Source organism: Paramisgurnus dabryanus, chromosome 10 (genome assembly GCF_030506205.2).
Source record: "Paramisgurnus dabryanus chromosome 10, PD_genome_1.1, whole genome shotgun sequence".
NCBI classification, from domain to species: Eukaryota; Metazoa; Chordata; class Actinopteri; order Cypriniformes; family Cobitidae; genus Paramisgurnus; species Paramisgurnus dabryanus.
The window spans coordinates 10,132,564-10,149,814 of record NC_133346.1 but is presented as its reverse complement, the minus strand read 5'-3'; the positions used below and the strand labels follow the sequence as shown (position 1 = coordinate 10,149,814).

Genomic DNA, 17,251 nt, shown 5'->3' with positions numbered 1-17,251 from the left:
ACTATAATAGCGTTACGCCAAGAAAACGAAATGTGCACGTGCTTACTTTGTGTATTTTTGACAGACTGAACTATAAACTAAAATTAGCTGGTGTACAGGTGAAATGTAAAAAGGATTAGCAACCCCGCCTAGTGTTCAATAGTGGCCATTTTAAATAAAGTCCCAAACTTTTCTACGCTCGTATTGGTTGCTTTTTTCTTAATCATTCAGTACTGTCATGCATTTCAAAAAAAAAAAAATTATAAATATCATTATAAACAAGCTTTTAGATTAAAAGATTTTTAATATAATAAGAACTGAAGTATTCCTGTACATTCATGTACATACGTACATTTTGTATAAAAATGTATATATGTGTTTATATTCATGGGCTTGTAAAATAAATTTTTTAGCACAACAAAAGCAATTAAATCTTGAATATGACCCCATTACAGATATGACAGAGCAAAATAAAATATCTAAATGTTATAACGTAAATATTGATGACAAAATTGTCAAATCTAAACTCTGTCTGAACGATTTCTGAAATTTTATTTTCTTTAACCTTATTAATAATTATAAATATTAACATAATGACAGCTGTCACTAACGTTTTTTAATCGAGCTTCCCTTATGCGCCTCCTCCTCTCTTCCCCTCCCCTTAGCAACAGAGGCAAGATGGCGGCGCCCAGTAACGCCGAGCTTTCTCCCGATCTGTCACTGCCGCTCAAGATTCCCAAAACCGAGGTTCCCTCTCCAAAATCCGAGGATTTGAGTGACAGCAACCAATACCATTCGGACCCCTCCACCCCTAACAGATTCTCACCCCTGAACGTCGGGGTTCCCCTCTCCGGGGGCGCAGGCCGAAGTGGATCGGCCTCTGCTTCCAGCTTCATCGCCTGCCGAGGCATGTCATGGACGCCGTCCGAAACGAACGCGCTCATCGCCGTGTGGGGCAACGAGAGGCTGGCGGAGGCGCGGATGCAACAGCTGGAGGTGGCCGGAACAGTGTTTTCTGGCAAGGCGCCGGGTCCGGCGATGTACGAGCGGGTGTCCAGATCGCTGTCAGAGCTGGGTTATGATAGGACCCCATCCCAGTGTCGAGAGAGGATGAAGGTAAATAAGACGTTTGAACGCATTGTTGCTGTCATTAAGATGTGATAGCCTTGTTTGGTTTTGGTCCATAAAGCTTCGGATAAGCTGTCAAATCAAAACGGTAGGCAGACTGTATACCGTAGATCTCATGTCAAGCTTTAGTCGTGGCTGTCACTTAGTTATTATCTTGTCAGGGTTTTATGTCAGCCTGAGATTTAGTTACCCTGCTGAAAAAACAGCATCAAACCAGCATGGGGTTTATGCTGGACTATGCTGGTTTGATGCTTGTTAAGCTGGTAGTCACCAGCATACCAGCACCAAAACACAACTGCTGGTCCTTGCTGGTATGAACAGCATGGGATGCTGTTGCTAGTGCTGGTTTAACCGGATGCTGATGCTGGTACTGATGCTGGTTTGGTCATGGTTTAGCTGGTGTTCACTCGCAAACCAGTAGCACAACACAACATATGCTGGTCTTGCTGGTATGCTGTTTTTTCAGCAGGGTAAGCAGTCAAAAATTAAAACAAGCATTGACTGCATCTGTCTCATCTGAATGTTTAACCCACTATAGTGGCTGTCACTTAGTTATGACCAAATACTTGTTATACTGTACATCATCTTGAGATGTATTAAGTAAAGCTGTCAAAAACGACAAACAAAATGCAGTGACTAATCTCTCATTCCAAACTTTAGTCTTGTCTAACTTATGGCTGTCTAATTGTCAGTATGTTTGTATGTCAGCCCGCATTATATTGGTACTAGTTTGCATAGGCATTGAGCTTTGTGCTATCAGGCTATTAAACCTTTTAGACAGCAAAGGTTGGCTTAAGTAACATGCATTTGATTTTATACCCCATATTAAGATAAATGAACAAAGCTTATATATAAAAAGATTTAAACAGTTATACTTTCTTCATAAGTCATTTATCCGTGTATTTAAATCAAGATTAAATCTTGCTCATGAATTTAAATTGTAATTTTAGCCCATGATTTTAGAGATATCTGGCTTATCCCATTCAAGTAGAGGACTTTAATCTTAGTCTTGTATAACTGAAATTACTGCCTGGAGGCATTGCAAACATGTACTTATTTACTACCCAGATCTTTACCCACTGCACCACACAATCCTTGGTGTAGTCATGTGTCATTTCACCTTTGTATTGTTGTAAAAGTACTGAAATCTTTGTGGTCCTCTGCAGACACTGAGACGGTGTTACAGTCGGGTTAAGGAGCACGGCATCGGGAAGAGGAAGAGCAGTTACTCCATCGAGCAGCTGGAGAAGGTGTTCGGACAGGGCGGCTGGGACTCCCAGACCTGTCAGCCTGTGTTGATCAACAGCAGCGGCCTGTATCAGGAGATGGAATCAGACGGCAGCACGATGGAGGATTACTCTCATGAAGACTGGTGCAATCAGGACCTTTCTACTGCCTTCAATGGAGGAGACATAGAGACAGGTGATATTGTAATGCAATAACATCATTAGATTGTAAATAGGTTTTGGCTTTATTTAAATCCTTATTGAAAAAGGCAGCAGTAGCCTAGTAGTTAAAGATCCTGCGCTGGTAATCAAGGTTTTAACCCACAAACTGGTGGTGTATTCACTTATACCAACATGATGCTTAAGCAAAGCACTTTACCTGTAGTCTAACTGGCAACTGGTCGGACACATAATTCTGCAAAACCTTCCAATTTTTCCATAAAATTGGAATTGCTGTCATTTATAAAGTTCTACATAGCCACATCTCCCGCTCGCTTGTATGATATGGGTAATTCTCACGAAAACCTGGTTTTAAAAATGTCAAGCATGAAAATGTAAAAATTGCTTAAATTTACTTTTTTTTCCCACCAGACATTGAAAAACAAAGTCTGGAGAAAATGGGAACATTAATTTAAACACTTTTACTTATCATTTAACACTTTTTGTAACATAATTAAAAAAATTAGTCCTAAAAAATCTCATTACCGCAACAGTCAGAAAACATCAACACTGACATATTTTCAAAATGACATGACAAACCTGAAAGAACATAATTTGGAGATTCTGCACATGCATTTAAAATCAAAGTATTATGCTTCTATTAATTAAATTAACATTTAATAAGCATCTGTTGCGGTAATGATAATCAAAATGTCGTGTAAGCATTCTGACAAGACAATATTTCAAATTAACTGTAAAAAAAATGATCTTACCTGGTAGCCATCTTGAAGTAACTGGTCCATGTGCTTGGTCACTCAAAATCAAACTTTATTAAAATTCTGTATGTGTGCTTAAACTGTTCTCAAAAAGTGTTGCGGAGGATGAGAACATCAGGCATGGACACATCATTTTCCTAATTTTTCTTCATTGTTATTATACATGAATATTCAGTAAATATTTTTTCTGTCATCTAAAGTAGTCTAGCAAAACATCCATTTATTTTTTTTAAATATTTTTGTGTTAATTTGATTAAATTACAACATAACGCATGTTCAAACACAGCCGGACACATTGCGGTAATGAGAATTTCAGCAGAAAATTAGATAAAATTGACAAATTATAAATTCTTATGTTGAAATCACACATTGTGCAAGGTAGAACACAGTATTGTGTTAATTCTGATGCTTTTTAATATTACAATATTACACATTTTATAGCTAAAATCATTAGTGCCGTGGTGTTTCAATGGTTTCGTGAGAATCACCCATATAATCTTTTCAGCCACTTCGTTTTTCATATGCATTGTGGAGATTATTCTTAAAAAAAAAAAAAGTGATTAAAGTGTGATGATTCCCTGTGGGCCTAGTTATCAGCCACCATCTGTAAAGGCCAGAAGTGAAGACGACAAGCTCAACCATTAAAATCTGATTGCTCAAAATTTGCATATTTTGCAGTGTGAATTTCGTAAGTGATAAAATTCAGTCATGTCTTTCACAGAGGAGAACCAGCTTCCAAAGACCAGAGTTTTTCAGATAAGACTGGAGTCATCTGAGCAGGCCCAGTGAGTTTCAACCATTGTATTGTTTTTCCATAACAAAAATGACCTGTAAATTACTAATCATTTGGAAGTACTTAGATATTTGCAAAGATGTATTTTAATCATGTTCTTCATCTACCTCCATTATCATTGTGCTTTGTACAGACGACAAGAAGTAATGCAGAACGTTATGCGTATCTTGGAGTCAGTAGAGGTCAAATGGGAGCACTTCCAGACATGGACCGATTTCTCCCGTCTCCACCTGTCGAATAAGCTGGCCATCTTCGGAGTGGGCTACAACACGAGGTGGCGAGAGGAGATCCGCTACCACTACGCAGAGATAAGCTCCCAGGTGCCACTGGGCAAACGTCTACGGGAATACTTCAACCCTGAGAAGGCAGAGGGCAGGGTTATCATGACCAAGGTGCAGAAGATGAACTGGAAAAATGTGTATTATAAATTTTTGGACATAACTATTAGTGAAGCTCGCTGTTTGGAACTGCATATGGATGTTGATTGGATACCTATTGCACATACAAAGGCTGCAGGTTCCAGTAACGGTTCCCAGTACCTCTTGCCGGGGGGCATCCCAAAGACATATGGCTTATATGCGATAGGCTACGGGGAGACGTGCGTGTCCAATTCGACTAACACAGAGGACAAATCCTCCTCCTCCTCACAGGAGGACGAGGAGGTGGTGGACTATTGTGACGGTGAGAAAAAAGATGAGAGAACGTCAGCTAAAGTCACTTATTGTTACCTCGGCCTTGCAGAGGAGAAGACACTACAGCAATGTTTGTTGCAGCACTTTCAGAATTCTGGAAAACACTACAGTCGGGGAGAGCGTTCAGCCATAACCACATTCCTGCAGAAAAACTTTAACAGCCAGGACAGGGAAGGTAACCAAGCTGGATTACCCATCTACATAAAGTTTATCGAGGTGGAGCTGGACTTCCTCTCGGCCGGATCTTTAATTGAATGTTTAGAGACTGCGATTGGTTATTCGTTAAAATTCAACAGGAAGGAAGCACTGTAATGGTTACATTTGCCAATAAGCTATTTTAAAGCCAGGATATTAAAACAGATTTGTTTTAAGATAAGTATTTATGTGGTATGTTGGGCACAGTCTCTAGATGAAGCATCGGGAAAGTTAAGTCTGTTTATTTCCAAACTGCCTTGATTTTATTCTCTTCAGCCAATGCAACCGATTCAAAGCAGGAACTGTGAGAGTTTATAAGAATATGAATCGTCAAGATATTTAATTAATCTAAGTATAAAGTCTATCTACATAGAAGTATATATATATATATATATATATATTTAAAAGTATATATTGATATTGTCAAGCATTCCAGCATTTTCAGTAATAACATTCAAAGAATGTTTTCATATACAGTTTACTGATATTTGTTTTTATTTGTGAGATCACACAGTGTCTTTATGTATGATTGTTTCCAGGTCACAGTCGTGTTTACATGTTTGGAAGGACAAAAAATAAATTAAGAAATGAACATTCATTTGCCATTTGCAAATGATGCACATACTGGCAGTTTATTCTCTCTTATTTTATATTTATCCACAACTTACAAATATGGCTGCACGAAGAAAATGCAATACGCTAAACCTAGATAAATGTTATGTACAATATGCAATACAATAATGCCTTTAATATATATTTTTTAAATGCTTTTAATCAAAAAGTGTTTCAAAACTAAAAATTATGTAGCCAACATATGTTTCACATTCTTTCAGGCCGAAATCATTCTGCCTAAATCTTCATAAGTTTTTAAAACCATTTAAATCATTTGGTTATTGCAAATCATTACAATGTGCATATTGCACATTTCTTATATGTCTTGCAGCCCCACTTACAGAACATGTGTTTTTGTAAAGTCAGTATGTTGGAAGTTATTTGACCAGCAGATGGCAGTAAAGGTTTGTAAGAAGCTGAATGATGCACTTAAAGGGATAGTTCACCTTAAAAAGAAAATTCTGTCATCATTTACTCATCTTCATGTTGTTCTAAACCTGTATGAATTAATTTTTTATGATGAACACAAACGATGATATTTTGAGAAAGTATGGTAAACACACAGCAGATCGTGACCATTGACTTCCATAGTAGGAAAAAAAAATATTTTAGTAAATATTGTGATAAATGCGGAAAAAAATATTTTGATAAATGATGGTAAGCACACAGTTGACGGCACCCATTAAATTCCATCACATTTTTTTATTCCTACTATGGAAGTCACTATCTGCTGTGTGTTTACCATCATTTATTAAAATATATTTTGTGTTCATCAGAAAAAAGAAATTCATACAGGTTTAGAACAACATGAGGATGAGTAAATGATGACAGAATTTTCATTTTAAGGTGAACTATACCTTTAAATGGTGTCTTTTATTGTCATGTTCTACTATAGTTAATTATGTATTGCAGACTCTTAAACTCTATTAAGTCTTAAAGTAATAGTACATATTGATTGTACCCATTAAGAATTTTTAATGATAAACGTGATGCATTAGTTCAGTTTGACCTTGATGCATTACATTATGCCTCCTGGTTAAATCAAAAGCCTAAACTACTTTGAGCATTACATTATGGTGTTTTATTTAGCAGTGTGCAGTGCTTTCTGTGTTCAACACTGCTTGTATAGTAAACTTTGTATTCTAAGGGCGAGCGGCAGTGGTATTTGTCAAGTGTGTAGAGAGAATCAATAATTCAAATGTAAAGCCTAATTTTCCTGCTTAGCCTGTCATATGAGATGAGACCGTCCCTTAGCCTGGAAATACCCACTCTAGGTAGGACTGAACACTTTTAACCTACAGTACCACTGGATGTTGTTTGACTTTACTTAACCGTAAACATTTATTGTGCACATTTGTTTTAGTAAATTAATAGTATGGCTATATTTTGATTTTGTCAAATGTACTGATAACATTATTTAACGTGATTATCAGGCATTGCATATTTATTAAAATATATCTAAATCTTTTTAAATAGTTATTAATGTCCAAACTTAATTTTTCTGTTTGGTAGTTGCTTTTATGATACATTTATTTTTGTACGTTGACACTTCTGGTTTCTATTCACTTTTAATACAAGGCTTAAAATACTTTTAAGGTTGAAATGCTGTATGCCTTTATGTTAGTTATTCAGTTCTCCTGGTTGTTTATGGATAAGCTGTATAAGCTCATAAATTATAGACCCTTTTGCATGATACAGCTGATGTTTACGTCATCACTTTTCCTGTTTTACAGTTGTTTGTTTGTCTGTGGAGAGATTATGGTGGTCCTTAAAATTAGTTCTCTGTGTACCTGTGTAAGATATAGCACCGACCTTTCGTCTGATGTTTGTTTTGCTGCTTTCAGCTGTCCAGTAGAACATGAAGTCCAAAACAAAATGCATCAAGAGGTTCTGAAAAATATTGCATCATGTTTACAGTATGTACAATAGCTGTTAAAGGAATAGTTTACCCAAAAATGAAAATTCTGTCATCATTTACTCATCTTCATGTTGTTCTGAACCTGTATACGTTTCTTTATTCTGTTAAGCACAAAAGCAGATATTTTTTATAAATGATAGTAACCACACAGCTGATGGTACCCATTGACTTCCATAGTAGGAAAAAACAAATAATCAATGGGTAATGTCAACTGATTTACGTCTTTAATTAAAATAACTTCTGTTCTCAACAGAAGAAAGAAACTCATACAGGTTTAGGACAACATGGAGGGGAGTGAATATTGATATAATTTTCATTTTTAGGTGAACTATCCCTTTACAGAAAATCATTAAAAAAATCTTCATTTCAAGATTTCCTTGGTCCACCTTAAAGACTTTGGCTTTTTTGCCATATAGCGTTCTTATGTTTAAAATTTTCTGTCATTCTTTCCCGTAGGCAATTCAAATATTAAGATATTAGCTTTGACTGCAAAAACCACATGAATGTATCCAACTTGCCCTGGGTCTAATCACAGAACTATGCTCTAATAATCTAGCAGTCTGACTGCATCCACCTCAGCCCTGTTTCTATGGCAACATGCCATCCCAAAGAAACGGGAATGAGGAGGTATTCACCTCCGAGGTCTGTGGCCACTGTACTGCTGTGACAAACCCCATTCCCTGTCCTGTTGGATAACTTCAAGAGATAGGCCTACACTACAAAGGAACTTAGCTGTCTTTACTGGAGAAAGAAAAAATAAAGCTGGCTGTGTTATTATTTGTCAATAGTCAGGTCTTACAGAGAATATACAGAAAGTCAACCTAGACAACAGTATTACAAACACAGACAAACTAATGTTTAGGAATGTTGATAAATGTCTTATTGTTACATTGTTATTATATATATGCTTGCATAATATGTCCATATATAAGAGATGTGTCCCAATGATCCACTATACAGATCTACATTATCATTTAGTGTATGAGTTTAAGAAGTCTACATTATAAAATAGAAAACTTTTTTTAATCAGAAGTATTAGAGATTTTCAGACAACGGAAAATTATCAAAAATGCATAAGACAATGAGAGTCAACGAAAATCAGTTTGCAGCACTTTTGATGTTAGTTTAGTTGTATTGCCCAACGTGAGCTATAGCAGGTAAAATGTTTGCTTGCACAGCGCCATTTAGTCGTTCACTTCTGCTACGTTAGCAAAACTATGATCATCAAATGAACAAATTGTCCAATGTTTCCTTAATTTGTCCTGTTGAATAAGTGCATCATAAAAAAAAACTAAAATTCACTTATTTGGAATTTAATGGGAACACACTACTTCTAACAAAATGGCATAGAATAGTGCATGAGTTTGGATTTGGGACACACTGTGTCTGTACATAAAAAACAGGCTTTCTTCATGCCATAGAAGAACCATTTTTGGATCCCAAATAACCTTTTCTTTCTTACCTGGTCTGTCCAACCCTTTGTACCTTTTGTCAAAAACATTTTAGGAACCTTTTTAGTGTACAAAGAATTTGCATATATATCCCCAAACCTTCATCCATGAGTAAACAATATTTCAAGATCCTTAATATAAAGTAGGACCAAGGTGTATATAAGTTTTTGCAATGTGAAAAACACACATCAATGTCTAAAATATCATATACCCAGCATTAAAATGGTTATTTGGCATGGTCTAACTGTTTATTAATGTAATACACATTTAGTTACCACAGTGTGGTCTTATTTATTTATGCAGAAATCACCTGTAGCTGAAGTGATGACGTGGACACAAGGGGGCGTGACGCAGCAGTGCAGGTGCAAAGGCTCGCCAGACCGTTCATTACGCACACAGTGCGTTCACTGTAGTGTGTACTTTTCTCTTTCAGTCTGTGTAGTGCGTAAAGAAACTCCTGTATCTGAAACTGTTGACATATAAGTAACTGAACAAACGGACACTTGTTCAATCCACTATTACCGCGTTTACAGAAGTCAAAAATGACTATTTTCACATCGGACGTCGCGTCGCTTTGAAAACCGCTCGATCTGTGGAGAAATTTTTTTTACCGGGACACTTAAAAGACATTTGGTGCTTTGATTTGTCTGCTGATAACCGTTATCTGCTTCACGCGCAGTGTTTTAATACGGAGGAGCGCGCGCGCGGAGCGGGCACTCTTCACATGCAGAGCCATGGAGACGACAACTTTAACCAAACTTCACACCTGCCTGTCAATATTCACATTTCTGTGCTGTATCTCAGGTATGATACATTAACACCACTCTGTTTAATGCTATTGTGTGCGAATTACGTTGGGGTAATTTCAATAGCTGATATTAAAACGTAGTTTAACAGTTTAAACGTAGCTTCTTATGGTTGTTTGAGAGAGTCCAAAGGTTAAAAGACTACTGTGACTAACGTGAACTTATAGGAAAATGTTATCATTTTTTTTTAAAGCATGTTGGTTAAGTTATTCGAGACACTTTCAAGGTTACCATGTGGGACAGCAGGAATTTATTTAAAAAGCCTAATGATAATTGTGAATTAACCATGGTTTTACTATAGTAACCATAATTTAACCATGGCATTTATAGTAAAACTAATAAGTACAAATGCACCATGGTTTCAGTACTGTAACCATAGTATAACTATATTTGCAGTAAAATTGTGGTCAAATTGGAAAAATATGGTTACAACTATTAACTCCAAAACCATGGTTACATTTCCTAAGGGATGACATAATATACTATCAGATTTCATATTTTACCTTACACTTGGTAAACTAGGATACTAAATTATGACAACCCAATACACGTATATGTATAATATGTCATATATGTCCCACATAAATGAAATGACACCCTGTCAGGTAGTATTACATGCCCTTATAAAACACTGTTATCCAAACACTGCTCTTATCACAGACAGACTGGTTTCAGCATAGGTGTGGTCAAATCTGCTTATGGAGCTGTTTAACAAGCTGGGCATTATTTTTTCTGGGCAATAATGTTTTTTCCTTTAATTATTCTCAGTGTGAAGTAAGGAATAATTGATGATGGGTCGTTGAATTATAATAAAATAATGCACACCCAAGGTGGTTATTGCAGAGTGCATTATTTTCGAAAAATAATTTTTCCGGAGTTGATTAGTCCGCTTATACCACAGTTACCAAATATATTGCTCTGGTGCCTATTTTTAAGACATTTTAAAGGTTAGGTGCGCGGTTATTGAAAAATAATCAACACCCATGGGACATTTCTCAACCAATCAGAATAAAACATTCAACAGCCCCGTGGTAAAAGCTCAAACAATTGATATTGTTTGGATCTGAGTGATGTAGGTTGTGTAATTGTGGAGCAGTCACTAGTAACAGGATGTGTGTGAACTACGGGAACACTGAGATTGCTGGGAATCTTTGTTTTATTATACACATACACACAGGTGCATCCTTCTCTCTGTTGTTCCCGGAAAGAGGAAAAATGGATCAAAATGATGTGAAATAGGTTAGAAGCAGGGTACGACAACCCAATCATGAGTGGCAACAACCGGTTAAGGCATTAGTAGTTAAAATTAAAAGATTGAATGCACTGTGAGTTACTTTAGATTAAAGCATTTACCCAATGCATAAATGTTTATTAAAACCTGACTGTAGACTTATGGTGACTTTTTGTAGGTCTCGTCAAGTGACATGCATGTTTTTGATGTGGTGTTTTAAAAGGATAGGTTACCCCAAATGGGACATTCCGTCATTTACTTTTTATTTCACATCACATCTGTATTACTTTTCTTTCATCAAACATAAAAGAAATTTGGAATTCTGCTCCTTTTCCATGCAAATGAACGTGAATGGTTACCATACTACCTAACAGCTCCTTTTGTGATGCAAGCCCAATGGGTTAAAAATAAAAGATGGATGAGTAAATAATTAACGTGATCACTTTGTTTCCTGTCTCCTCAATGTTGTTTAAAACTTTAAAAGGAGAACCAATAAATTCACATACTTAAGAAAAACCTCTTGGAATAACGTTGTAATTTTTCTCGAAGTTTAAACCGGTTGTGAATTGCACAGATGCGAATCAAGTACTAAGCCTGCTGATACACAGATGTGTGGGAAAAACCATTGCAGGTGGTTATGTTAAGCCAGGTGGCTGGGGTAAATTTAGTTTAGAAGAACATTGTAGGTTTTTGTAATCCGAATTGCTTTGGCAGCATGTACAAGAAAAAGCAAGCATGGTATTGGTGAAAGCCCATGTTGATATTCTGGCAACAGTGGCATGAACAAAATAATTTCAGGCCAAAAGTCATGTTTGTCTTGTCTTTATATTTAGAGAGTGTATATAGAAGCAAAGCATTAACTATAATAAGATTAGATAAGACTGCAGCTCTTGATTTGTTCTTCGTGTTGATAAAAATACAGTGGCCCCAAAAAGTATTTGGACAATTTGTATATATCTACTTATAGTGTGTGTTTGTGTGTATTTTGTATAAAAACAGACATGGCAAGTTTTTATAAGTGTCTCACTTGTGACTTCAGCAGAAGTTGTGTCCAGGACCTCATAGCTTTTTTTATCCCAAGTAGTGTAATGCGTAGCTTTTGTGCCAGTTGAGTTACTGTGGGTTCACACCAGACGCGAGTTCAATGATTTGCACAAGTATATTACCTACAAAGTCAATGCAAAGACGTGTCCTCGCGTGGGGCAAAATCACACGCTATTCGCCTCAAATGCATCTTCGCCCAAGTTGAAAATATTCAGTGAAAAATACGCATGGCACGAAGTTAAATCCCGTGAGTAATCTAGAGCGAGTAACGCGATGCCCCGCGTTTGGTGTGTACGTAGCATAAGTGTTGTTCAAGTGTAATGTGTAGTTGGTGCTAGGTTATTTAATGTTTAATGGCGCTTTTCCATTGCATAGTACCACACGGTTTAGTTTAGTTTGGGTCGGGTCAGCTCACCTCACTTTGGCGTGGTTAGCTTTTCCATCGAGTTTTGTATCACTTCGCAGTGGGAGGGATTATAGGCGTGCCGTTATATTTGCGCTGCCTACTGCTGTGACATCATACAAGTGAGAGCGTTGTTGTAAATTCCCATTTATTTATTTCTCAATCCACCACAAAATTAAAATTGGCCACCAAAAATAGATGTTTGCTGATCGCGTTTAACACTAACGTTACCTCTGTCTCACATGACAGTTTCTGTTCAAACACTCGTGGCGTCAGTAGTTGACGCACTCCGCTGAGGCTCATTAAAGTTGCGATTACGCATATAATGCTGACGTGCTCGTCGCGAATGTTCCGCCACAAACTGCAAGTTTGGAAAAAAACTGGTATGTTGCCCCTGATCCTCAACATGTGGATGTTTTTCATCGCTAAAAGGGAGTTTGGGAACTTATAGCAGAGCACAGATGACAACATGTTTGCTCGTGCGCAAGCTAGCACTAAAGGTAAAGCTAATCTTTTACATAGCGATGACGCTGTAGTGACGATTCTCTCAGACCAATCAGTGATCTACTGGGTTTTCGCGTCACGTTTGGTATCAGCTCAGGTCGCTTGGAACCCCAACCGTGGTGGTACGAAAAAAAGTATCGGGTACTACGTACTGCACCCAATGGAAAAGCTCCCAAAAGTAAGCTGACCCGACCCAAACTAAACCAAACCAAACCGTGGGGTACTATGCAATGGAAAAGCGCCAGCGCCATATGTGTAAGTATCAGGATGTCCCATATAGGGAAGTGAGAAGAGTCCCCGTCTCTCGTCATGCTGTGTCCCCAGAGGAGCATGTTCAGTGCAGCCCAGGGTCATGAGAAAACCAGTGGGCGACTTTCCCAACTCTCTTCTTGGCCTATTGACATTTTTGAAAATACACACACACACAAGCACACGTATGAGCACACTCTGGAGTAATCTATAATCTATTTTTTAAAAAGACATATCACATCCTTTTAGTAGAGACTAGAGAGGAGTAGTTTGTTCGTCATTTACTGTGATTATTACTGTATGCTGTTATAGAAAAATTGCTTTACTGTTATTAATAGACATTGCTTCCCCCACATACCAGTAATTGTTTCTTGACATCCCATTGTGTCTTTGTTGACAAATTTCCAAACACCATTAAAGCTCTATTACGCACACGCTTCACGATGCCATAGAAAGGTTTTTTTTGCTAAATGCTTTCATAAAGAAACTTTAAAATTTTAAGAACTTTCTGTTTCTCTAAATGTTTAGATTATGAAATGGTTAGAAAAATTAGTCTCGTTTGATTTTTAGTTCACTCACACTGCCAATGGTTTTTCAGAATCCATGTGTGCTTTGACTCACATTCCCTAAAGATCCCGTACAGACGTGAAGTATTTAAGTCTGCAAGTAGCTTTTTTCCACAGCGTCTGAAGTTTGCTAACTATTTGTAATTTCTCTCTTGAGAAGCCACGCATGTACATTTTTGTTTATGACAAGATCATAAGAAGCGCATGATGCGCTGTGTTCTGTGTCATGCTGGTGAATGATCTCCTGATCTCTGCTTCAGTCTAGTTTGCCGACATTTCTCGTCGTGAATGTTGATCTGTGTTTAAATCCCTGTGTCAAAGAGCTGAACCATAACTTTTTGTTGCGATTACACACACATCCTCGCTACGGCACACCCTTTACAACATTGTTTTTTGTGTTTTGTTCACACAGAATGCTTTCTGTGTATGTTACGGCAATGTTACTAGGTCCTCTTTACGGTCCCAGCAATACCAGAACGTTTATGGGATGTGTTTGTGTTCACACAGAAGCCTCTATGTCAATTTTAGGGAAATTTTCTGGGCTGTGTGAATGGAGTTAACCTTCAACTGATTTTTTTGTGAACCAAAAATGTGTCTTATATGGCAACAATGTGAAGAACCCTAGGTGTTTTCCGCAATATAAAAATTGTCTCTGGTATCCCCAGAATGTGTCTGTAAAGTTTCAGCTCTAAGTACACCACAGATCTTTCATCATAGTATGTTGAACATGGCCATTTGTGGCTGCTATGAATACCGCACTGTTTTTGTGTGTGTTTCTTTAAATACAAAGAAAGCTTCTGTTCCCCTACCCATATGCAAAGTAGCGGGTAGACGCTTACACATGTACTTTGGGCTACCGGTACATCAAAATATGTGTCACTGGCAGAAGGCTGAACTACGTGTCATAAGGCGGAGTCTGTGAGCAGTTATGGTTGGGGCATAATCAATGTGACATCACATTGATAGGGGATCCCCAACAGCCTGTTTTGTGTGACTGTTGCGGTTTAAATGAGATTATATATTAAATGAGATAAAGAAGAATAGATGGATTTGTATAATAACAGGATGTTTTTGCACACACACTGGCAACTCATTTAGAAATATATTTAAAGGTGCATTTTTTTTAGGTTAGGGTTAGGGGGTAGAGCTGTATTCAGGCCTTAAAATTTAGGCCCGAAATGACCGTTGCCCGACAGAATACAGCCCGAACCCAAAAGTACAGTTAAATTGACAGCTTTTTAAAAGCCCGAACCCGTTTATAGCCCGACTTTATTTAAATGTGCGCACGCACACAGCTTTTGTCAGGAATGTGTAATTTACACAGGTTTTAACATTTATTTATTCATGACTAACTAGGCTACACGCCACTTGGAAGTTAAAACAAATAAATAAAATAAGTCATCTGTAACATGGTAACATCTCATTCTAAATAGGCCTATAGCGAAAATAGGCAATAACGAAATTAAGATAAAGCCTCCGCGGGATTTGTTTCGGCACTTCTCTCCATCAATGCCAACATTAGTCTATATCCTCGGTCTAAATTATGTATTAATTATGACTCAATTAATATTTTGTTATACATTGAAAAAGATTTACTCACCAAGATTAGCCTACATGTTTTTGTTGAGGAAAATTATTAAATCCACTGTATGGCTTCACCGCAGTCATGCGCTTGATAGTGCATCCAGCAGCATTGAACTTGACTGCTCATTTACCTCGCAAAGCCGGAGCTCAAGCCCATGCTCGGCCAGAGCCCGTGTAAAATGTTAAAAATGAAGCAAAGATCTTCAGCTCTATTAGGGGGGTTTTAAGAACCTTTATTTTATTTTTAAGAGTGTACTTGTATGCAATTGTTAGTGAATGAGTCCCACTGAGTCCAAAAGGGACTTTGTGTTCATCATTTCAAATAGACAGATTGTCACAGTAATGTTTTTCACTTTTGTGTAAATAGCTCATTCAGGATGATGATTCTGCTCTGTTCTATGTCTTATGGGTGACTGTGCAAAAACTGATGAGAGAGAGAGAGAGCGAGAGCGATCAGATGCAGAAACATGTCTGTACAATCTATGAAAGATTTTGAATCTCAGGAGAATCGAAAACTTCATTAAAATGGTAGAAATGAATGTGTCGATTTAATATGTGTACCTCTAAATTGCTACATAAAAACCAATTTATTCAAAACCATAGTTATTTTGTTGCTTTCCTTTTGAAAGTGTCTATTTTTAACCGTAACAACAAAACTATTGACATGAAACTAAATGAATCCTAAGAATCCAGTTAATGGAACTCGGGTCAGAAGTAATCTTGGTGAGCTAGCTGAGCTTCTGTAGAGAAAGTGACAGAGTAATTACCACAGCTAAAACCCAGCATAATCTCACATGGCCATTCAGGTATCAGACGATCCTGAAACGCTTTGCGAGAAATTTCACTGTGCAAGTTTATCCTGCAGTCAGTTTTCTACCTGCAAGTCTTATTTTGCACTGCAGTGGGTTTTGCTGTACAGTATTGTGGGGTTCTTGTCTTGAATTAGTTTTTCTTGTTTTTAAAACAAAAGTATGCAGAGAGGGACTTGCCCTGTCACAGAGGTTATGCCCACTTGTCAGCCCATCAGCCATTAGAGGACATAAAGCTTTTGTTTGCTCATCAGCAGTATTTCAGCTCCTGCGGCTAGACACAGTCTCAAAACCTCATTACAGCCAAACCTGGTAAAACACAGTTATTTATGACCTTTGAGAACAGTGATCTTCACATAATTACACACTCGTACCTCAGACTTTAAGTGAGGGGTCTTGAACCTGTGTTGACATTATGGTGACTATAACAATAATTTTGGCGCAGTTCTCATTATAAGCTGTATGCTGTAATTATATCGTCTCTTAGGGGGTGTTAGTATCACTGGAGCACACCGGTGTTTAAAAGCATGAAGACTTCATTATGGTAATGACAGCTCACTGGTTTTATCTTCCCATTGGGCTTTCACAGATAAAGGCACACACTGAAACATTTCACAACTCCAAACTAAAGGGAATGAACACTGATTTAATTTAGATGTGGTTTCAATATTCCCCAGTCCAGAGACAGGCTATATTATAGACCACTTGATTTGTTTTTCTCTCAGATTTTAAAGCTTCATGATTCTTCTCAAGGATCATGCTCAAATTCAATCAATGGTATCAGGAGGCTGGGGTGTTCCTTAATATAAGCTTTAACTTGATTTAGTGTACTTTAGCAAATGTGATTTCCACTAATCCAAGAAAAACATCTCTTTTGGCCACTAAAGTCACAGTTTTTGTGAATGACCGAATGGTTAATGCCCCGGACGCGTATTTGCACCCTAATAGGGAAGACTGATCCAAGGGGCCTAGCTTTAGGCAATGACCTCTTGTATCATGCTCTCTTCAGTTAAATGCTCCAAAATGAAATAGTTTAAACTCTATTGTTTAACAACTGTGTATCTTGTGCCAAGTCTGCACAAATACAAAAATGTGGAAATATGGCAAATTTTTTTGAAGCTTACTA

General features: G+C 37.4%; 3 protein-coding genes across 4 annotated transcripts in view; 2 read left to right on the top strand and 1 right to left on the bottom strand.

The window, feature by feature from the left end:
* Positions 1–912, bottom strand: part of robo3 (roundabout, axon guidance receptor, homolog 3 (Drosophila)) — a 182,095-nt gene extending 181,183 nt beyond the window's left edge. For both annotated transcript variants that reach the window (XM_065259478.2, XM_065259486.2), the window contains exon 1: positions 806–912. The gene's annotated coding sequence lies outside the window, so the exon portion shown is untranslated. The remainder of the gene's footprint in view (positions 1–805) is intronic.
* Positions 530–5,539, top strand: msantd2 (Myb/SANT DNA binding domain containing 2). The gene is made up of 4 exons (XM_065259508.2): positions 530–1,095; positions 2,274–2,529; positions 3,990–4,053; positions 4,195–5,539. Exons 1-4 carry the CDS (start codon positions 613–615, stop codon positions 5,063–5,065), a joined length of 1,674 nt encoding a protein of 557 aa, XP_065115580.1. The 5' UTR covers positions 530–612; the 3' UTR covers positions 5,066–5,539.
* Positions 5,540–9,317: 3,778 nt separating this feature from the next.
* esama (endothelial cell adhesion molecule a) overlaps positions 9,318–17,251 on the top strand; it is a 43,793-nt gene continuing 35,859 nt past the window's right edge. Inside the window, exon 1 of the mRNA XM_065259519.2 lies at positions 9,318–9,733. Coding sequence (XP_065115591.1) covers positions 9,664–9,733 — 70 coding nt within the window. The 5' untranslated portion in view covers positions 9,318–9,663. The remainder of the gene's footprint in view (positions 9,734–17,251) is intronic.

Excerpts from the sequence above, each read along its gene's own strand:
- msantd2 (XM_065259508.2), top strand. The coding sequence starts at position 613 with ATGCGCCTCCTCCTCTCTTCCCCTCCCCTTAGCAACAGAGGCAAGATG. Across the intron at positions 1,096-2,273 it reads AGTGTCGAGAGAGGATGAAG|ACACTGAGACGGTGTTACAG; the intron begins GTAAATAAGACG and ends GGTCCTCTGCAG. Across the intron at positions 2,530-3,989 it reads TGGAGGAGACATAGAGACAG|AGGAGAACCAGCTTCCAAAG; the intron begins GTGATATTGTAA and ends TGTCTTTCACAG.